Raw genomic sequence first — 24,081 nt, forward strand, 5'->3', positions numbered from 1 at the left:
ACGTAATTAGCACGTGTACGTTGGGAGTTAGCGTGAAAAACGCCATAAACTGAGTCGAAAAAGGGCTTCGAGGGTCGAAATTTGAGAGCAGCCCCCAAAGCACTACGGGGATGGCACGGGTAGCTTCCTCGTGTCAAATAGGACCTATGAGGATAGACGGAATGTAATTAGCACGTGTACGTTGGGAGTTAGAGTGAGAAACGTCATAAACTTAGTCAAAAAAAGGGCTTTGAGGGCCGAAATTTGAGAGCAGCCCCCAAAGCACTACGGGGATGGCACGGGTAGCTTCCTCGTGTCAAATAGGACCTATGGGGACAGACGGAACGTAATTAGCACGTGTACGTTGGGAGTTAGAGTGAGAAACGCCATAAACTTAGTCGAAAAAAGGGCTTCGAGGGCTGAAATTTGAGAGCAGCCCCCAAAGCACTACGGGGATGGCACGGGTAGCTTCCTCGTGTCAAATAGGACCTGTGGGGACAGACAGAACGTAATTAGCACGTGTACGTTGGGAGTTAGAGTGAGAAACGCCATAAACTTAGTCGAAAAAAGGGCTTCGAGGGCCGAAATTTGAGAGCAGCCCCCAAAGCACTACGGGGATGGCACGGGTAGCTTCCTCGTGTCAAGTAGGACCTATGGGGACAGACGGGACGTAATTAGCACGCGTAGGTTGGGAGTTGGCGTGAAAAAAGCAATAAACTTAGCCGAAAAAAGGCGTTCGAGGGCCAAAACTTGAGAGCAGCCCCCGAAGCACTGCGGGGATGGTACGGGTAGTTTCCTCGTGTCAAATAGGACGTATGGGGACGGACGGGACCTAATTAGCACGTGTACGTTGGGAGTTGGCGTGAAAAATGCCTAAAGCTTATACAAATATATTAAAGCTTAGCAATATATATATGTTCTATAACAATCTCTATATACGTACAGTTATGAATAAAATATATGTATGTTTACACATTAGAGTAAACTTGAGTTGGGGTTGACTTACAAATTTGTTTGCACTTTAAATACAAGTTAACGTGTACAGAAACTATATTGAAATACCTAAATTCAAATTATATTTACATACAATTTCAATTACAATTGACATCCTTGCAATTTGTGTTTTGTAGATGGCTAAAACTTTTTGTTTACAATGGAACTAATGGGTGTAATTTTTGTTGTGTAGATGGCTTTTGGCATTGACATGTGGATCTTCTAATTTTTTCTCGGAAGATACACAAGCTGGGAAAGTTGGAAAGTTTTTTGTCGTCCTATACTTTTTGCTGTGGACTATGGATGCATCGAACATATAATTTTTGATAGGGTACAAAGTATTTTTGGAGCTTGTATTAATTAATGAACCGTGGAATTTGGATGCATCGTACATATAATTTATGGTGGGGTACATAATATTTTTGGAGCTTGTATTACCTTTTGTCGTGGTACATATTACCATAGTAATTTGTACCTTGTCAAATGGTCATTACAATGCATAGTATAGTAAAAATGTTGTGTATAGAGGACATAATAATTTTGGTAATGTATTTGGAATGTATGATGTTATTATTTGTAATTGGAATATATATAGTTCGTTCGTACATAAGTTTACATTATTATTTGTAATTGGAATATATATAGCAGGTGTTCATTTTTGTTTTATGGTTCTAAGTGAACCATGTAGGTGATACATACAGGTTGTATACGTATTACAGGTTGCGGTGGATACATACAGGTTTGGACGAAATTTAGTAAAATTAAACAAACAAAACAAAAATATAAAATGACGCTTTTGGTGAGAAATCAATTTGTAGTTAAAAAGAAAAATCTTTTGGCGACTAAATTTTTAGTAGCCAAAACGAATAAAAATAGCTATGGCGACTAATAATTTAGTAGCCAAAAAAACTGGAAAATAGTTATGGCGACTAAATGTGTAGTGGCTAAAGTTGAAAAGACTTTTGGCGACAAAATTTTTGGTAGCCAAAACAACTCCAAAACAGCTATGGCGACAACTTATTTTAGTAGCTAAAACCCCCAAGAAATTTTTGGCGACTAAATTTTAGTCGCCAAAACATAAAAAAATCATGGGCGACTAAACATTAGTAGCTGAAGTTGCACTATTAGCGACTAAGAATATTGCCGCCGTAGATATTGTATTTTTTAGCGACAAAAACATTAGTAGCTAATAGTTGAGTTAAAATATTTAATGAAAGGTTTGGGCGACTAACGTTTTAGTCGGCAATGTCTTCTATCCGCGACTAAGACTGTTTTCGTCGCCAATACCTGTTTTTTGGCTACTAACATGTTAGTAGGTATTTTGTGCTACTTATGGCGACTAAATGAATTTTAGTCGCTAATGCCTTCGGCGACTATGTATGGCCGACAAATCCAATGACCAAATTATTTAGTCGGGAAATACTTTCGGCGACTAAAATATGTACTTTTGGCGACGAATTTTTTAGTCGCCAAAAGTGTATTTTCTTGTAGTGTTTTTTTGTGTCTCATGAATATAAAAATAGAAATTTTGTACAGAAATATCGTACAAGATGTGACTTTTTATAATTCTTTTATTTCAAACAAAATATTCATTACTGTAATTTATAATGACAAAAATATAGCATTACATTATTTTTATAAAGATTTATATATTAAAATTATGTTTTTGCTTACAATGATTGAGATGTAAATATTAATTTTATAGTCACATATGATTCTTACACGTGTACGGTTGGATCAATGCCCCATTTTCTTCACCTGCTCTATAAATAAGTCAAGGACTCTACCCACTAAACTCATCCAAGAGCTTTGTGTTTGGGTGAATTCAATTTCCACTGAAACCATTTTCCATAGCTTTCTCTTTTTCATATCTTGAGGTAGGAATGTCTTGCTGCGGAGAAAAGTGTGGCTGCAGCTCTGGCTGCAACTGTGGTATCGGCTGCGGAGGGTATGTCTGTTGAATTCACCCATGGGAAGGCAACCAACCAAGTTAAGAATGACAGCTACCATGGTTGACAATTGGTTGGCAAGAAATGTGGACAAGCCACCATTGTTGACACTTGAGGAGAAGCCATCATAGGGGTAGGTGGTGACCAATCACACCTCTCCTCCAATGTGTATAAATGGAGGTTGAGAGGAGAGGTGAAAATGTGAGAACCAAGAACAACAAAGAGTGAGAGATGTGAGGCGGAGAGACCGTCTCTCTCGGTGTGAGCGAGGGAGACGGGAGAGTGGCTGAGTGAGGAGAGTGTGAGCTCCTCCTCTATTGTAACTTTCTGTAATCTCTCTATTGTTATAGTGATAACCGGTTACTCTCCCGTAGACGTAGGCTTTAATGATGAAACACGTTAAATATTGTGTCTCCTTTTTGTGTGGGTGTGTTTTTCTGCTTGCTATGATTTCTATAAGGTCTTGGGCGGGATCCCAGATCTCAACAAGTGCTATCAGAGCCAGGTCGGTGGCGTTTTGGAACAAAAACAGTGTGTTGTTCAAAACTGTCCAGAAATCAAGTTGCTCGAAATCAGTTTTTGAGCATACCAGGAGCAAGGTCTCGACGAGAGGAGTCAAGAAGTACAAAGAAGAGCCACAGAAGACATCGGACGCGCCCCCACGCGCTTCCTGAAGATAGCGCGTGAGGCCCAGTCATAGCACGCGCCCCACGCGCCGTGAAAAAAAGCCGGCGTGTCTTCTCACACGCCCACACGCGCCCCACGCGCGGCAGAAGGAAGAAGGTGAGTGGAAGGCAACGCGTGCCAAACATACGTCTGCCACGCGTCTCCACGTCATCGCCACATGGCCATCAACCAGAGCCACGCGACATCCACGCTAGTGCCATGTGTCTGTCCAGCCAGTGACACGTGGCGTCCACGTCATCAACACGTGGCACCACCTCAGCAGGAAGTGCCACGTGGCGTCCACGGCACTGGTCCAGTCATCGCCACGTGGCAGGCCAGTCAGCGCCACATGGCAGACCAGTCAGCACCGCATGGCGCTAGTCAACGCCACGTGTCTGCCACGTCAGCACATCTATTGACCAGTCAACCAGAGGCATGATGAGTGATCCAGTGTGCCGCAGTTAAGGTGCAGCCGCAGATCTGAGGCGTACAAAATGTTTTGGCCAGATCTAAGCCATTTGGAGTCCGTTTTTGGCAATCCAATAGTGCTTTCCAACTATTTAGAGTATTCTAGACACATCCGTACGGTCATATTTTGGAATCGGAGTTTTTGTAAAAAGAAGGCAGATTAAAGTGGTAGACGGCATCAGGTACTGCGGACGAAATATTCTATTGGTACACGGAACATTCCCTGAACTTCTGAAAATTGCAATTTGGCCCAGAAATTTTAGAAAATTATGGTGTGGCCCAACTTTCAGGGATATTTTTCAGTGAGGTCCCCAGAAGTGCAGTGAAGGTTGGTCCTAGCTAAACGGACCATTCCAGACGCAACCGCAAGGTCAGAATAGTGAAATTCTGAACGGTTTTGAAAGATTATCAAAACATGGGAGTTTGTCATCTTCAATAGACGAAGGAAGGTTGCCGAATATTGTGGAACGCTGCGGATTCACTGAAGAGGTTAGAATTGGCAGATTCTGACCAGATTAGACAACCGGATACAAATCGAGATAGATCATTGAAGACCAAAGGAGATCAGGCTTAATCAAATGCAAATCAATGGAGATCAGGATTGGTCAAGGGCGATCAGAAGAATTGCACATGATTATCTCAAGATCAACAATGTCTAGGAAAGTTTTGTCAAAAAGACACTGTCTAAGGAGACTGGTTCCTAAGTGGGACCAATTGTGACCCCACCAATCTTTCCCGGGAACTTTCCTGGTTGTTGATGTGATCAGAAGATCTGGTTCAATCAAAAGTCCACTTCATCAGATAGATGATTGGCAACCAGTCCAGGCTCAGGGGAATGTTGTGGTAGTTGGAGCTACTGTCAAACATAATACAAGAAGTACTGGTAGTATGTGAACGTAGAAGAGCAACAGCTGCAGTAGTGCACACATAAAGTGTAGGAACACGTAGTCACAATAGCACAGATGAGTTCATAGGAATGTCATACAAGGTGCAGGTATACAGTGCAAGAGTACGCAACAGAATCGTACAAAGGTGCAGTGTGCCGGATTTTGGCCTGGCAGCATCAACTAGTTCATAGAAAAAAAAGCTCCAGACAAAGAAATTAAAAGGGATAAGACGCTGCAATGCACACCCAGGGAGAGGAAAATCTCTTTCTTTGTCCTGAATCTAGTTCGTGGCAGTGAAGTCGCGACGGGCACCCAGAGAGTTTGGGTGGAGTCACCTTAACAGGGAACGGTGAGCATTCTATTGGAGAATGCAAGTACCTGGTGATAGAGGTGCGAGCCATGAAAGATGATGTGTGGCGGTTGAAGACATTCCAAGTAGGAGGTGCAGATTCACTCCGAATACTCGGTGAAATGGAGGCATATTTGTACAACGGTGTTTTATCATCCATGTGGGTGATGGGGGTGAAAAATTTTGTTCACCCAGTTGAAGCCAATTGGAAGCCAATTGAAGACCTTTCAAAGTCAGTTGCAAAAGTTATCAGTTCATTTGGAGACTCTTGGGTTAGTTACAGAACTTCAGAGTTCATTGGGTTTTTCTCTAGGGGATAGTGAGAACCAGCATTGGCAGAGTGTACTACGGAGATTTGGCATATGTAATAAGTCCAAATAGTAGTACTTTATTGGCATTGGCCTCTGTGGAGGCGTTGGAGATCCTTCATGGATCGTTGTTGGAAGACTCACATCTGGTGAAGCCTTGGTTTCCGCATTTGTCGATTTGAAGAAGGTGTGACAATCTACTTTAGATCTTGGTGGAGCTTTGGCGTTTTTTGTTCAATGTCTACTGGAGGCATTGTTGTTGGCGGTCTTTCACGGATTATTGGTGATTTTTAGAGTCGTGGTTTATTGAGATTCATTATCACAACTGGGATCTATGATTGTGTCTGATTAGATCCAAGGATGTCTCCGGTTTGTGAGACTTGATTGTTTCTTCTTATCGATTTTCATTTTCACAATCTGTTCCATATTCGAAGACATCAGCTATTGGTAGTCTGGATGATGATTCAAACTTCGAGTGTTTGCTTCTCTGGAAGCGGTTTGACCGTTGGTGTTCATTGAAGATTGGAAAAGATTGCTGCGGAGAAACGTGAAGATGGTGATTTTGTGAATCTCATGTGTTGGGATCCATCCCTTAATCTACCGTTGGATTTGGAGGGGATAGATCATTTGCAGACTTGGTGGAGTCAGCGACGACTGTTGGAGTTGTGCATTTACGGTGCACGCGCCTTTAGGCGGTTTTTGGCAGCTGTGAAGATGGTGCATCATCTTGTGTCTGCCAGTTGGAATTGCAATTGGAGGAATCTGGAGTTTGCTCAACACTTCAAAATTTTTTGCCTCTTGGCATTTTACCAGTTCATTTGAAGTTTGTTCCGATACTTTCAAACTGGTTAGAGCCTAACTGCATCCACAGTCCAGTTTTGTTTGGTAGAGAACTTGCCTCAGTTCTCGAAGAATTTGTTTGGCTCTCTTGATTAATTCGAGCTTAAAGAGAGCAATATTATGTTCGATGGTTGATCGGACATGATGTTTTTTGGTACCGTTTTTGAAGTTGCTTTGACAGAGAATTTGAAGCCTCTTTTGTTTAGTCTCCTCAGCATTGGTTCAAGCGGGTTGCTCACCATGTTTTGTTTGGAGTTGTCAAGGACAACTTGTTTGGCGCTTATGGAAATCAGAACTTGGCACTATGGTGGAGCTTGAGTTGCAGAAAATGGAAGAGCTATCTCGATTGGTTCTGCATGTTCTTTGCATTGGCTCAATGTGATTTTGAGCAATGGAATCTGCTGTGTTTTTTTTGGAAATGCGCTTGTGTTTTGTACAGCAAATGGCATTCAGTTTTGACTGAATGGTTGGATACCTGGGTTATGGTATCAGTTTTGATTTTGTGGCAGCGAACACACCTTTTAATGAAACAGAGCAGTTGCAGGTACTATGCAAGGTGTTGTATAGTTGGTGACTTGTACAGATCTGTTGAAGTTGCTTTGGAAGAAAGAACTACTGTCAACCATCATCTGGTAGTATAAGTGATAGATACGTAGGTAACGTGTATCGCTGAACTGGAGATCAGGGATTGCAAAGGCATAGACAACAAGCGTATGTGGAAACGCTAGGAGGTTGTTCAGAAGTGCAGAGGGCAAAGGCTGATAGTTCAGAGGAAAAGCTTCGAGCAAAGAAAATCGAGGACGTTGATAGGATAAACGACGAGTTTTCTATTGGTCCAACGACTGGTCCTGTAAGGTAATGCATGACAGTCAAGGGCATCTTAGTAGGGGGTGTAGGACATCCAATCAGGGGGTGCCGGATATCTTGGTTGCGCAAGTTCAAGCATAGCAGGTGAAGACATCCAAGACAGGAATCGTGGAAGAGATCTGTGGGAGATAGGAGCAGAGGCTCTCTCTAAATCAAAGAGTGGTGTGAGTTGAGTTGAGGATGTAGGATTCCCTGCTCCTCTTGTATCTCTGGTGTATTATCTCTAGCTTTCAGGGGATGCAACGTCTTAGTGAGGAGATGCAGACTATGTTGAATTTGGGCGTAACAAGATTAGCAGCAGTATGTGCTGTGGATCACCTTACATGGGTGAAGGGGGTGATTTGTTGAATTCACCCATGGGAAGGCAACCAACCAAGTCAAGAATGGCAGCTACCATGGTTAACAATTGGTTGGCAAGAAATGTGGACAAGCCACCATCGTTGACACTTGAGGAGAAGCCATCATAGGGGTAAGTGGTGACCAATCACACCTCTCTTCCAATGTGTATAAATGGAGGTTGAGAGGAGAGGTGAAAATGTGAGAACCAAGAACAACAAAGAGTGAGAGATGTGAGGCGGAGAGACCGTCTCTCTCGGTGTGAGCGAGGGAGACAGGAGAGTGGCTGAGTGAGGAGAGTGTGAGCTCATCCTCTATTGTAATCTTTCTGTAATCTCTCCATTGTTATAATGATAACCGGTTACTCTCCCGTGGACGTAGGCTTTAATGCCGAACCACGTTAAATATGGTGTCTCCTTCTGTGTGGGTGTGTTTTTCTGCTTGCTATGATTTCTATAAGGTCTTGGGCGGGATACCAGATCCCAACAATGTCCAACTTCACTATAATTTTATTTTATTTTATTTCCATTTTTTTTTTTGTGTTTTCAAAAACAAACAACAATGGAAACTTTTAAAAAAACCTTTTATATTGTTTTCATACCATTTTCCATAGAATTTCCCTTTATATTTTTGTGTTAAAAACGTGTTACAGACTTATCTCACCCGATAAAGGGTTTTTATTTTTTATTTTTTTGGTCTGTAAAGTTAGATTATTACAACATGTTCACCCCGTTCCCTTAATTCGGAACCTAAGACCTCCCTTTACGCATGATCACTTCGACTACGATCCGTCAAAGTCATGATCACTTGGGTTACAACCCAAATCTGCATAAAAAGTTCAACATATATAAGAGAACTTTTCAAATTAATACATCTAGTTATCTTGTTGAGGGTTGAATTTCTTTCAAGTTTAAATCTAAATTTGAGAAAACTTGAGGTCTGTGAGGCTGATCAACACGTGTTTTATTTTGATGATTTGAACTATTCATTTTATAAAATCTAAGTTTATATTATCCATAAAATAAAACAAAATTAATCGTCAAATATGTTGTTATGTATTTGTTTCTAATCCCTTGATTGGGTTATTTATTGGCAGGTGTGGGATGTACCCTGACATAGAGAAGACCACCACTACACCCACCATAGCTGGTGTTGCACCACCAGTGAATATGTATGTATATATTAATTATCATTGAACTTTTTTGTTTTTTGTTTTTGTTTTAATAAAACATATTGATTAGTTTTCCAATGAAAAATATATGAATTTTAAATTGTACAACCTTTCAGGTACTCAGAGGGGCCTGAGAAGAGCTCTGGAGCTGAAGGAGGCCATGGTTGCAGCTGTAACCCATGCAAGTGTAACCCATGTAACTGTTAAAATTACTAAAATGGGTTCCAATTCCAAGCCCCAACCAAAGTACCCTTATATATATAGTTTGCTATTAAAATAAAATTAAAAAAAAAAATTGGGGTTTGGGTTTTTATGTATGTGGATTTTGGGTGTTTAAATGCAATAAAATAAGACAAGCATGGACGTGGCGTGTTCTTGTGAAGTTTGTATTTGTGTCTGCTTTGTGGGATTTGGAGTTTGATGATGATGATGTATGTGTGAAAGGAGGGTTGAATTGTATGGAAAACAAATTGATGTATGAAATATATAGCCCCACTTCAATTGTTGCCTAATATTTTGATCACTACCCAACATTTAAAAATAAAAAATAAAATATAAAAGCTCTCAATAATTTGGATGATTGACTATTTGATTGGTTGAAGGACACTGATTGACTTAGTAAATGAAATTTTTCCTTTCACTTAACATAATACAACTTGAAGTTTTATTATTAGACTGTAATTTTTTATGTTTTTTTATCAGCAAACAAAGACTTTATTGATGTAAAAGACACAATACATGTAAAACAACATCAACAAAGCAGGAAAATGCAAAGAACATCATAGCTAATCTGTACAATCCCAACTAGGTTGGCACCACAGAGGAAGTACAATCATATGTTAGCACTTCACCCAAGATTGGTGAGAAATCAATCAAAAGCACCCAAAAAAGAAAAGAAAAAAAGACATAACAGTAATATACCCAGCAGAACAAGACTATAGCAGCAACATAAGCATAACAGCAGCACCAACTGATTCCTCTGAGGTGAAATTGCGAAAGAGCCACAACATTAGCAAAACAGTGCATGAGCAGAAGCACACCTCAACAAATTCCTCTACCTATAAACAACGTCTCACCTGATTCAGATTAGCCACAACATCATGCACTGTATAATGAATCTCTGACAGCCCAGACTTGGCCCACAGCCCAACCCTTACTTTCACAATTTCACCAAGCTCATCCACATTAGGCTGGCTCCCTTTAAAGACACAATCATTTCTTAACCTCCATACTGACCACAACATTGCAATTGGAACAAGCCTCCAAATCCTCATAACTAACTTCTTAAATTTTGTTCCCAGCCACCATAACAGCACACCATCAACTGTAGCAGGAATGACTCAAGATAATCCCCACCATTGCAGCATAGATGACCAAACCTTCCAAATCTCCGAGCACTGTAATAGAATATGATCCACTGACTTTGTTTCCAGCTTGCAGAAAGGGCACAAATTCTTCACATTGCTACTTAAGGCCCCAAACCACTGTAAAAGACTAATTGTTTTAACCCTCCCCCTCCATGCCAACCAGCTCAAAAACTGAGCTTTTGGTGGAGCCACACCTCTCCATATCAGTTTAGGAACCTGCAATTTTGGGCCTTGAACCAACTCATACCACTTTCTCATAGATGGCACAGTGAACTGACCTGCAAGAGACCCAGTCCACCTCACTGAGTCTGGCAACTCCTCATTAAGTCTGGGAGCATCTCTAGTCAAGACTTGCAGGCTTTGAACCTCCTCTTCCTCCCAAGAAAAAAGTGGTCTTGTAAACAATAACCTCTAATTTCCTGAGTTATCCCTCCTCTGCATAAGAGCTCAGATTCCCCTCTTTTTCTATATATAGTTTAAACAACCTTGGGAACTCTACCTTTAATTGTACATTCAACAACCACTTATCATGCCAAAAGTCAATCCTACACCCATTTCCAATCACAAGCTTGCAATTAGACTTAAAAAAAATCAAATAGCTCAGCATTAGTCCTTGACACACTCAGAATATCACTCCAAACATTAGATTCTTTACCAGTCCCTTCCATCACTGGTAACCATCTTCCACCAACTGCCTCCATCCTTGTTCATGATTACTTTTTTCCACAAAGATTCATCTTCCACCCCATATCTCCACCACCACTTAGTTAACATGAAATCATTAATGTCCCTTATCCTTCTTATGCCTAACCCTCCTTACTATTTGCTCAGTGTTACTTTCTTCCAGTTTACCAAATGAATCTTCCTTCGGATTTCTAAACTGCCCCATAAAAATGTTGCCCTCAACTTATCAATTTCCTTAGTTACTCCTATAGGTAATTTGAAGAGAAAAATGTAGTAACCAGGGAGACTATCAATGACAGATTTTATCAAAGTTAGCCAACCAGCAAATGACAACATCCTTCTCTTCCATAAGGCTAATTTAGCTTTTACTTTCTCCACCACAGGCTGCCAAGTCTTCTTTCTTCTTGGATTAGCACCTAGAGGTACGCCCAAGTACATAAGAGGCAGCTTCTTACTTAAACAATATAGTTTAGAGGCAAAGACTTGTGCAATTTCATCACTAATCCTAACTCCGCACACCACACTTTTGTGGAAGTTTATTTTAAGGTCTGGCATAATCTCAAAGCATCTAAGAATCCTCTTGACATTAACAATCTCCTTCCACTCTGCATTGCAAAAAAGAATAGTGTCATCGGCAAACTGGAGATGAGAAAGTTTCAAACTGCTGACCCATAGTAGCTCCTTTTATTAAGCCCAAATCTTTAGCCCTTTCCAACAATACATTGAGGCCCTCAGCTGCAATATTGAACCAAAAGGGGGATAGAGGGTCACCTTGCCTTAACCCCTTCTGTGGACTGAACTCTTCAGTTGGTGAACTATTAACTAGTATTGAAATTCTTGTCATGGTGACACAAGTTCTCATCCAACCCAGCCGTCTCTCTCCATGCCCAAGATTGGCCATCATAGAAAATAAATAATCCGAGTTGACCGAATCATAAGCTTTTTGAAAATCAATTTTGAGGATGAGACCCTTCACTTTAGACTTCTTCCACCAATCCACCACCTCATTAGCAATCATGACCCCATCAAAAATATTCGTCCCCCTCAAAAAAGCAGTCTGCACTTCACCGATCACATCTGGTAGCACCCTTTTCAATCTTTTCGAGAGTACCTTAGCCAAGATTTTATACACTACACCCACCAAACTTATTGGTCTATAATCTATCAAACCTGAGGGACTAGTCCTCTTTAAGGCTTATAGAACCTTAGAAGGTGGTGTTGTGAGCTCATGAGTCATGAAGGCGTTTCCGAATCTATTTTGATAATTCGAATCGTTCATATTATAGGATTCGTTGAGTAGATCATTTATAAAAATAATAAAATAATAATAATTAATTAGATTTTCGTAACTTATAACAAAATCACATTTATGTTTAAATAAAATAAATGATTAACATAATTTTGATAATTTTTTTAAAACAACTATGTTCTGATCATAGGACTACACATGTCTGATTAACCTCATTTCTTATATAAATGATATATTCTATAAATTTTAGGATAAATTATGCAAATGGTCTATGTAGTTTACACGATGTGTCAATTTGGTCCATGTGTGTTTTAATTTGCTCGATTTTGCCCCTTAATTGAACAGATTGTGTCATTTTAGTCCAATAAATAATAGTTGTTAAGTTTAGTGGATGGAAAGTTTACACAATTTGTCAATTTGATCCATGTAGTTTACGCAATGTATCAATTTAGTCCATATTATTTTAATTTGCTTGATTTTGACGGCGGCCAAATTGACACATTGTGTAAACTAAAGGGACTAAATTGACACATAGTTTGATTTTCCATCTACCAAACTTAACAACCGTTATTTATTGGACTAGAATGACACAATTTGTTAAATTAATGGGTAAAATCAAGCAAATTGAAACAACATGGACCAAATTGATACATCGTGTAAATTATAGGGACTATTTGTATAATTTATCCTAAATTTTAAAATATAAAGGTTTAAAAAAAAATTTTAAAAAAAAAACTAGGGTTTCGCGTGTTTTTTAATTTAAACTCCAGAATTTCAATTTTAACAAATTAAACACTAAAGTTTTATCCATATTTCAATTCGGTCCATCTGTCCATTTCCGTCATATTAAACTAACGGAAATCTGAGCAGAATTTCAGATTCAAACCCACAAATTCAAACACTTATATCTCCCTCGTCGTAACTCCGTTTCGTTTTATTTTTGCATCGTTAGATTCATCTCATGGCCTAGTTTTCATTCCATTCTTCACACGCATTGTTCCGCATCTTTTTACTTGCCATCGGAGTTTTGAAAATTGGCCCAAAATAAAATTTTTCTCTCTTTAGGCAAAATTTTCAAATTCATATTCAAATTCACATATTCAAACACTTGTATCTCCCTCGTCGTAACTTTGTTTCACCTCATTTTTACATTGTTAGATTCAACTCATAGCCTAGTTTTTATTTCCCCTCGTATGCCTTGTTCTACCTCTTTTTGAATGCCGTTGGATCTCTGAAAGTTGGCCAAAAATAAGATTTTTCTCTCTTTTTTTGTTTCTTCTTCCTCCTTCTCTGCAGCTCCTCCTACTGCCTTGCTGCTACTGCTTCATCATCATTATTAAACGATTAGTCACTTTGACTCTCTCTTTTTCTCTTTACCCCCTCCCCACATACACACACACATGTATATATATATATATATTCATTGTGTGGTTGTTTTTCATTTTCAATTGAATTCCAAACAAGCAAGCGAGAAGACAAAGTTGGTTCTCGATCTTCTTGCTTGCTCTTGCTCTCTCAAGAACTATACATATGTATATAGATATATATATATATATATATAGAGAGAGAGAGAGAGAGATTTGGCATTGTGGGTGGAGGGAGATAGGGAAGATAGCGAACACTATACATGAGTTGAAGCCAGCGATGATGATGGTGGTGGTTCAAGCTACATTGGCAAGAAATAGTGTATTCTACAAACTGGCTTTGAGTATTGGAATTAGCACGAGGGTCTTGATTGCCTATCGTTTTGTCTTTGTAGCTGCCTTCATTGTCCCTCTCGCTCTACTCCTAGAAAGGTCCTCCATCTATACATATATATGCACTTCTAGGATTTTATCCCCCTTTCTTTTCTTTTTTTTTTTTTTGATAACGGGTTTTGATCATCTGAATATATATATATATATATATACAAAGAACTGGGCAAATTAACAAACTGAAAGTTCAAAAAAATGATTTTGAAGCAGTAGTAGCAAGGTAGGAGGAGGAGCTGAGGAACAAGGCTTATTTTTGGTCAACTTTTGGAGCTTCGACGGCAAGTAAAAAGATGCAGAACAAGGCGTATGAGAAGTGGAATAAAAACTAGGCTATGAGGTGAATCCAACGACCTAAAAATGAGGCGAAATGGAGTTACGATGAGTGAGATACAGGTCTTTGACACATGTGGGTTTGAATCTTAAATTTTGCTCGGATTTCTGTTAGTTTAATATGACAGAGATGGACGGAGAGACCAGATTAAAACACAGATGAAATTCTAGAGTTTTATTTGTCGAAATTGAAATTTTAAAATTTAAATTGAAAAATACGTGAAACCCTATTATTTTTTTTTCTATAATTAACCGTAATATAAATGACTTGAATTATTAAAATAAAATCATACAAGCCTAAATCGAGCCGTCACAGCGGGTGCTGTGATAGCACGGTCCCCTTGTACAAAGCGTACTTGGTTAATTGGGTAATTTTTTCAGAAGTCAAAAGAAAATGTTATATATATTTGTTCATATAAATATTATAATTTTTGTGTATAATGACTTTTCTAAGGACTTAATTCTTAGGGAGAGATTATAAGTTCACTTTTCTTAGGAAGAGTTTAATTAAGGAGACAAAAACTTGATACTTTTGCAAAGAGTGGGGAGGCTAACTTTCATATATGCTAATCTAATAACTAACAATTGGTTTTTGCCGATCAAAAAAGAATTAAAAAAAAATTGATAAGAAATTTATTTATGCAAGCATATCTATCTATACTATATATTTAAAAAATGGAGTTTCTACTGAGAGGAGATGTGAGAGCTCCACATGCTTAATCTCAATTTCTTTTTCTTTTTCTTTTTCTTTTTTTCAATTTAAATAATTAAGAAAATCTCAATTGACTAGTTTCTATTTAACCATATATATAAAAAAAAACTTTAAATTAATCCATGATTTAGGACAAATTACACTAACGGTCTCTATAGTTTGAAACTTGTTAATTAGTCTCTGACCATTCAATTGTGATACATTTGATCATAAATTTTGAATCTCGTTTCAAATAAAGACAATTGAAGACATTGTTACTTATTTCAAGCGCAAAGTCATCAATTTTATAAAATATAGACTAGTTTGAAAAAAAATAAATATCAAAAAATTATTTTTAAATTTTTAAAAGTTATTTCTACCCACCAAAGATAAAATGATATTTTTTTTACATTTTTATTTATTTTTTTTTACCAAATTAATCTTTAATATGTGTTTGGATGATGATTAAGTAATGAGTGGTTGTTTTTATTATTTTTTGGATGGTTCTCATGTAATAGATGGTTATTAGGCTTTTAATATGTAATCGATATTTTAATATATGAAATATTTTTAATTTTAGATTTTTTGATTTGATGGATTGGTTTAATAATGATATCAAAATTGTTACCTTGATTTTTGAAAAAAATAGAAACTAATTTAACAAAACTAAATATCAAAAAAAATTATTTAAAAAATTTATTTCTATCTTCTCAAATGATAAAATTATATAAAAATGCACATATTTTAAGATTGACTTCGTAATGCACATAATTTTTCTTTAGAATAAATATTCAAATCTCTTATTCTCAATAATGTTAGGGATACTTATACATTTACTAACAATGCTAGGGATACGTATATTACAAATTGCAAAAAACTTGTGTTACACTCAAAATTAAAAATAATAAAATATTTTAGAAAAATTTATCAATATTTATATCTATCTGTTACGAAAAGTCTTACCACACTTTGAAAATTCCATATCTAATTTTTTTTTTATTTTCTTAATTTTAAAATTTTTTTAAAAAAATTCTATTAATTAATTATTCCGTGATTTATGGTTTTCAATTAAAAAGAGAACAATTTTATGGTAAATCCCATAATTTATTATTTTAATTCCCTATTATTCCATGTTTATCTATATTATACATTATTATGTACCTATATATATAGTATAGATGTAATCATTTAAAAAAATAAAAAAAAACGTACAGCACATATTGTTAATTCAAAAACTATAAAAGCAACTATACCATCAAAAGATTTCAATATCTTCAATATTGCAACATTAACATTTGTTTAATTGTTTTATCAATTTTTATGATGCAGATTTAAATATTATTATTATTTTTAATTGAAGATATTAACCCATGACATATTATAATATTTTTATGGTCGTAGCATTTTAGAGTTTTTAGTTTATATTTATATGTTTATTTTTTGTTAGATATATAATAGTCAGAAAAAGTTGATGATATACAATGATAAATTTACCCCCAAAAAACGTATGTTTTAATTGTAATTCCTCCAATTTTGATTTTAAGTGGTTTGTTTTGATTATTTTCTAACTTTACTATTTTAAGCAAAATTTACGATGATGGTCACTTAGGTTGACAACATGTAAGTTTTGTTTGTTTGTGTTTTTTGTTATCCAATTTATTTTTATTTTTTATTTATTTATTTATTTTTATTTTTTTTGTAGAGCTACAAATCATTTGGAATTTTTCATGGAAATCCTTGAATGTAGAGTTACAAATCATTTGAAATTTTTCATTAAAGTCATTTAGATCATCATACATATGAGTAATATTATTTTATTTGTTTATTTATTTATTTATTTGTAAGTTTTCTTTTGTTTTCTTTTTTGTGGTTTCAATATAGAGTTACAAATCATTTGAAATTTTTCATAGAAGTCCTTGGATGTAGTGTTAGAAATCATTTGGAATTGTCCTTGAAAATCATTTGGATCATCATTTATGCATGTGAGATCATGTTTTTGCTTAAATCAGCATCACTTAGTATATTATTTGTCATGTTATTATGATGTTACTTCTTAGTTTTGGTAATGCCCATATTTCAGTACTTCTTAGTTTTGGTAATGCCCATATTTCAATACTTTTTATTTTTATTTTTATAATTGCCTCTTTTCTTTTTTTTCTTCTTTTTTTTTTAAATTGCCTGCAATCTTTGAATATTTTTCTTGCAAATGGCTTGACCTATGTATATTAGTCATCAGACATATGAGTAATATTATAGGTGCATGACTATGACCAATATGATTTTGTTTATTTTAATTTTAATTATAATTATTATTATTATTATTATTATTATTTTTTTTTTTTTGGCAAAACTAAACTTTATGCTCATATCATTCATTCATAATTTATTTATTTTTTTCAAATCTCTAACTAATATGTAGAACTCACAAACGTATTTATTGATATTTGATTCAATATTTCTATAATTTGTTTTCATTAATAAAGTTGTTTTTTCCATTTAAAAAAAATGCTCATAATTTTTCAAATCTCTAACTAATATGAAGAGTTCACAAATAGCATGTAACATCACAAAATCATAGAGACAAATCAAATGACTTATTCAACCTAAATATTGTAAATTTGTTTTTATATACATAATCTTGTAAGATAGAGATCAAAAAATATAATCAAGATATGCTAATATTTTTCAAATTATTTAATTTAGAAACAAATATGATTCTTTAAATTAATTTTAAGATTTTATTGATTCAAGCCATGGAGTGAGATTAACTTCATATTCTTAGCCAAACTCAATAATTTTCTTAATGAATTTTCTTCATGTTTTCTCGTACAATTAAAAAATTCATTCTCAAACACACAATAACTTTTCTTATCTCTTAAAATAGTCAAAAAGCCATTTAAAGTATTAATTTCAAACAACCACTTAGTTAAAAATAATTAAAATTTACTTATCTATTTTTATTTTAAAAAATTGTTTTCAATTAATTAAAAAATAAATTTATTAATCATCATTTAATCTCGTGCATAGCACGGGTTATATATGCTAGTATGATATTACTCAAAAGTCAAATTGGGGGAGAAGATTCACTTGTTTAGTTTTGATTGATTTTTGAAAATCGTATTTTCTATTTTTGAGTATTTTTTTAAGGTAATTTTTGTAATATTTTAAGTAAATTTTTATTTTCTAAATGTACATAACTTAGATGCACTCAAAAGTAAATATTTGTGAAAACAAATTGTAAGAAATTCAATAAATATACAAGAATATGAAAATGAATTGGATTTTTGTATTTTTTGTATTTGATAAATTCTTTAAAGATTTTTTTTAATAAATATTATACTTTTTAAGTGTATTTATGTTAACTGCATTTAAAAAGTAAAAAAATTCTTAAAATATTAAAATTTTTGACTAAAAACAAAAAATTACAGAAAATAAAAAACTTAAATTTTTAAAAAGTGAGCTCAATTTTCTAAAACCAAATAAGGTGATTGAAATCTTGAAAATGTTGTTTTTAGGCCCTGTTTGGCAAGATGATTGAGACTAATTTAGCTCACTAAAAGAAAAAATAAATAAATAAATAAATAAGATAAAATGTCATATCTAAACTATAATCATTTTACTTATTCTCTTATAGAATTATAAAATAAAAATAAAAATGCATTTCAAACAAAACTTTTTTAGCCAAACAAAATAACTAAAGGTCAAACTTTTTTCCAAAACAAAGGTTTTAGTGGTAAAGTGGATGAGCTCCGCTCCCCACTTCATATCTCTATCCTTCTTCGTAACTCTTTTATGAGTTTTAATTTGACTGAGTTTTAATTCAGATCCATATTGATAATTTGAATAATCTATCTCATAAGTTTGCCAATGAAAGTCATTGATGCAAAAAAATATAAAAATAAAATAAAATCAAAAATCAAAAAAAAAATCAAAAATCAAAAAATAAATAAAAAAATTAGCTTCATCCGCCAATCATAATTACACCCACATCTCCGAAATTTCTTACTTGATTTGTATGATTCCATGAAATAATGAACTAAATGAATTCCAACTCCCAAACCATTGACTTTTATGATGATTAGGTTTTGGTAATTGTTAAGCATGAAATCAGTGGCCCTTCTGTTTCAGGGAAGGGTCTTTGGATGGAACTCTTTCCATCTCTTTCTCTGCCACCACCCAATTGCATTCTTCAAGTTTCACCTTCGCCACTCTCACCCCTCATAATAATAATTTTTCCTCTGATAATGAGAGTTCAGAAGAAGAACCCAAGAGCTTGTGTTGGAGGATTGAGAAGCTCCCAAGAACAGAGCCTGTTGGGTCTGCCTTCCAGAGCTGGATGGGTGATGGATTTCCCATTCACAGAGCCCATGTCTTTCACACCATCAACCGTTTCAGGAAGCTCCATTTCAACAAACGCGCTCTCGAGGTCGCTCTTTTCTCTTCCTTTATATATATATGGCGCATATATCAATGGTGGGTAGTGTTATTTTTAGCTTTTTAGGCAATGGTGTTGGCTCTTTTTATGTTAAAAGCGTGCAAAGTAACTATGCTCAGTTTCTGTTTGTTTATATGCTTCAAAAAATTGTGCCAGTTGCATGATAAAGTGAAATGCAGGCAATGTTCAACTTACATATATGGCCCTGTTTTTTTTTTTTTTGATTAGTATATGGCCCTGTTTGGGAATAGCTTTGTTAGCTAAAATAGCCAATAAAGATAAAAAGAACTAAAATAGTTAAGATGACAAAATATCACATTCTACACATCAATCAATCATGTTTTCTCTCACAACAACCATCTATTCAACTACAAAAAAAGTTCACAAATCATTCTGAACATAACTTTTTTTCATCTTATAAAATAGCCAAAAAATCAACTAAAATAGCTAAGTTTCCAAACGAGGCCATATATATGTATACATATGAAGCTTACATCTACGGTGGGCAGTGTTATGTTTGGCTGTTAAGGCAATGGTGTATGGTGTTGGTTCTTTGGCTTAATAAGTGTACAAAGCATATAAGCTAAGTATCTGTTTGTATATATGCTTGAAAGAATTGTGCCAGTTGCATAATGAGGTGAAATGCAGGGAATGTTCTTCTCCATTGACTCAACCTTGTACGCGTTATGTTGTAGTGAAATGTATTGACAAACTGCATTGCCACTGTAATTGATTTTGTGGGTCTTCTCCAATAGTTTATGAAAGGAAAACTTGAACGTCTTGTTGGATTTCTGGGTCATCTTGTGGACTGCCCAATATTCTGTACAACTCAGCTTCATCATATTCATCATTGTTTTGAGACGAAACCATGATCTTCACTTTGATTTTCAAACATGTGGTCTAACTTGCAACTTTTATTTTGATGAAGTGACGAACCATCATTGCTGTAGTTTTTTAGAATTCCCATCTTATTAGTTTGTATTGGATTTTTGTTCAAGAATTTAGTACTGATTCTTGTTGTACATTTTATAGTAAATTTGAGAAAGCATCCTCTTCTGCATTTTAAATGGTGTTTAATACCCCTTTATAAAGTCTTGATCACTATGATGACAAAAGAATAATTTGGGTTTTATTAAGTCTGAGCTTGAGTATCTATCTGTAACTTTTAACAGGTGATGGAATGGGTGATCAAGGAGAGGCCCTACAGGCCAAAGGAATTAGACTACTCATATCTATTAGAATTCAGAACTAAGCTTCATGGGGTATCACCAGGGGAGAAACTTTTTCTTGTATCTCACCTGAATTCCAAAATGAGTTGCTATACAATAATCTTGTTATTGCATGCTTGGATAAAGGCATGATATGGCTTTCACTTGCATCCATGAAGAAAATAAGGGAACTAGGTCATCCCATTTCGCACTTGATTTTCAACCGCCTCATTATCCTTCATTCTTTGCCGAACCGTAGGAAAGCCATCTCAAGAATCCTTAGACAAATGAGGGCTGATAAGGTGGATCCGCATGTTTCCACATACAACATTCTGATGAAAGTTGAAGCTAATCAACACAATATTGAAGGATTGGTTAAGGTATTTGGTGACATGAAGAGAGCACAAGTTGAGCCAAAAGAGATATTTTTCTGCATATTAGCAACTGCACATGCCGTGGCAAGACTGTACACCGTTTGTGAAGCCCATGTTGAAGCGGTCGAGAAGTCAGCAACGGGAAATAACTGGTCAACATTGGATGTCCTTATATTGTATGATATTTGGGAAAGGAGAAGGAGATAGAACGAACTTGGGGTATTTTGCAAGAACTTCCCCATGTCAGGTCTAAGAGTTTTGTGGTGGCGATTGAAGCATTTGGCAGGATGGGGGGGCTAAGTCATGCTGAACAACTTTGGTTGGAAATGAAGTCAAAGAAAGGATTGAAATCAGCTAAGCAATTCAATTCAATGATATCTGTTTATAACTGACTCGGGTTTATTACTAAAGCTACTAAGATGTATAAAGAAATGGAGCAAAATGGATGCAAACTGAATGCAAACCGAATGCAATAACATATTGACACCTTGCTCTTGGTTGCTTGAAAGAAAGATTAATGAAGGAAGCTCTAAAAACACTAGAGGCTGTGGTGAATTGGGATCGTCCTACTAACGTGACTGAGGTGAGGAGCTTTTTAGGGTTGGCAGGCTACTATCGTAGATTTGTAGAGGGGTTTTCATTGATTGCGGCACCATTAACACATTTGACCCGTAAGAATACCAAATTTGAGTGGACGAAGAATAGTGAAAAGAGTTTTCAAGAATTAAAGAAGCGATTAACTTCTGCCCCAATGCTTACTATTCCGTTAAGTGGTGAAGGATTTATTATTTATAGTGATGCCTCTCATCAAGGGCTCGGTTGTGTGTTGATGCAACATGGAAAGGTAGTGGCCTATGTATCTAGACAATTGAAGAACCATGAACGCAATTATCCCACCCATGATTTAGAGCTTGCAGTGGTTGTTTTTGCTTTAAAGTTGTGGAGACATTATTTATATGGGGAAAAATGTGAGATATATATTGATCATAAGAGTTTGAAATATTTATTCACATAGAGGGATTTAAATTTGAGACAAAGGAGATGGGTTGAATTGATTAAGGACTATGATTGCACCATTAATTATCACCCAGGAAAAGCTAATTTGGTGGCCGATGCTCTTAGCCAAAAATCTACAGGGAGATTAACTTATATTCAGGGCATTCAATTTAGTCTCTTACATGAAATAAAATCTGTTGGAGTTGATCTAGCAGTTGGAAAGTCAGGATCCTTGTTAGCTACAATTAAAGTGAGACCTTTGTTGGTGGATCGCATTCGAGAAGCACAAGGAAAAAACTCAGTTTTGGAGAAGACCCGAGCTCGAGTGAAAGATGGTGCTCTGTCAGACTTTATTATTAAAGAAGATGGTGTGTTGATGTTTAAAAATCGGTTATGTGTTCCAAATGAGCCCGAGATAAAAAAGGGAGATACTAGATGAGGCCCATAATTCACCTTATGCAATGCATCCGGGGAGTACAAAGATGTATCGAAATTTAAGAGAAAGTTATTGGTGGCCAAATATGAAGAGAGAGAGAGATAGCAGAATTTGTGTCAAGGTGTTTGGTATGTCAGCAGATTAAAGCAAAACATCAACGCCCAGCCGATTTACTTCAACCTTTTCCTATACCTGAATGGAAATAAGAGCATATTGCCATGGATTTTGTTTCAGGACTGCCTCGCATACAGAAGGGGCATGACTCTATTTGGGTTGTTGTAGATAGGTTGACCAAATCTGCACACTTTTTGGCTATTAAGAAAAACTTTTCACTTGATCGATTAGCAAAAATTTATGTGGATAAAATTGTGAGATTGCATGGTGTGCCGGTAACTATTGTTTCAGACAGAGACTCACGTTTCACATCCCACTTTTGGCCTAGTCTTCAAAATGCCTTGGGTACTAAATTGAGATTCAGTACAGCTTTTCACCCCCAAACCGACGAGCAATCCGAGAGGACAATTCAAACTTTAGAAGACATGTTGAGAGCTTGTGTCCTAGATTTTCGAGGTAGTTGGGATGAACACTTGACCTTAATAGAATTTGCATATAATAATAGTTATCAATCAAGTATTGGAATGGCTCCATATGAAGCTTTATATGGGCGAAGATGTAGAACTCCAGTGTGTTGGGATGAGATTGGAGAGAGAAAATTGTTAGGGCCAGAGATTGTTCAAATTACTACTGATAAAGTGCATATTATTTGAGAAAGGTTGAAGGCGGCTCAAAGTAGACAAAAGAGCTATGCAGATAATCGGAGGAGGGATTTGGAATTTCAAGTGGGAGATCATGTATTTTTACGAATCTCGCCATGGAAGGGAGTAATGCGATTTGGTAAGAAAGGCAAACTAAGTCCAAGGTATATTGGGCCATTGGAGATACTAGAGCGCATTGGCAAGACTGCTTATCGTTTGGCCTTACCACCCAGTCTATCTCGCATTCACAATGTGTTTCATGTATCCACGTTGAAGAAGTACATGCCTGACCCGTCACACGTGTTAGATTTCCAACCAATCCAACTCAAGTATGATTTGTCTTATGAAGAGGAAGCTATAGAGATTGTGGACATGAAGGATCAAGTACTACGTTCCAAGACTATACCACTAGTAAAAGTAGTGTGGAAAAATCATGCTTTGGAGGAAGCTACTTGGGAGCGGGAGGATGATATGAAGATTCAATATCCACATCTTTTTCAAGGTATGAACTAGACTAAAATAAATAAATAAATTTCGTGGACGAAATTTTCCTTTAGGGGGGTAGAATTATAATATTCCCAACATTTCACCTAGAGCCAAACACACTCCTATGTTAAACTCCATTTAGGATATCTAAACCCAACTCCAATCTTGATAGTAGGTGTGACCAAACACCCCATTTCAACAAAAAAAAAAAAAAAAAAGAAGTGCAGATTTTTTTTACTTCATTGTCTTCATTCTTCCCTCTCTAACTTCTCTCTATATTCTCTCTCATTTTCCTTTACTTTCTTGGTGGCCAAACACCACACCTTTGCTCCATCCTTACCCCACCACCTTAACCCACCATCTCCACCACCGCCGGCCACCTTATCTCGCAGGAAAAAGGGTCCCGTCGGCCACTCCTTCACTCCATTCGAAAATAGCACAATAAAAGTACCAACTCTAGATTTTTCTTAATCTTTTGAAGAATCAAAGCTTGGGGTTTATTT

The 24,081-nt window shown here is 36.0% G+C and overlaps 1 protein-coding gene and 1 pseudogene across 1 annotated transcript; both read left to right on the forward strand.

The window, feature by feature from the left end:
* The first annotated feature begins 2,764 nt into the window (after positions 1–2,764).
* Positions 2,765–9,325, forward strand: LOC114314587 (metallothionein-like protein type 2 A). The gene is made up of 3 exons (XM_028261066.2): positions 2,765–2,920; positions 8,739–8,813; positions 8,930–9,325. Exons 1-3 carry the CDS (start codon positions 2,856–2,858, stop codon positions 9,018–9,020), a joined length of 231 nt encoding a protein of 76 aa, XP_028116867.2. The 5' UTR covers positions 2,765–2,855; the 3' UTR covers positions 9,021–9,325.
* Positions 9,326–14,245: 4,920 nt separating this feature from the next.
* Positions 14,246–23,104, forward strand: LOC114314566 (uncharacterized; annotated as a pseudogene).
* The last annotated feature ends 977 nt before the right edge of the window (positions 23,105–24,081 follow it).

This window comes from Camellia sinensis, chromosome 2 (assembly GCF_055761805.1).
Source record: "Camellia sinensis isolate YWXY chromosome 2, ASM5576180v1, whole genome shotgun sequence".
NCBI classification, from domain to species: domain Eukaryota; kingdom Viridiplantae; phylum Streptophyta; class Magnoliopsida; order Ericales; family Theaceae; genus Camellia; species Camellia sinensis.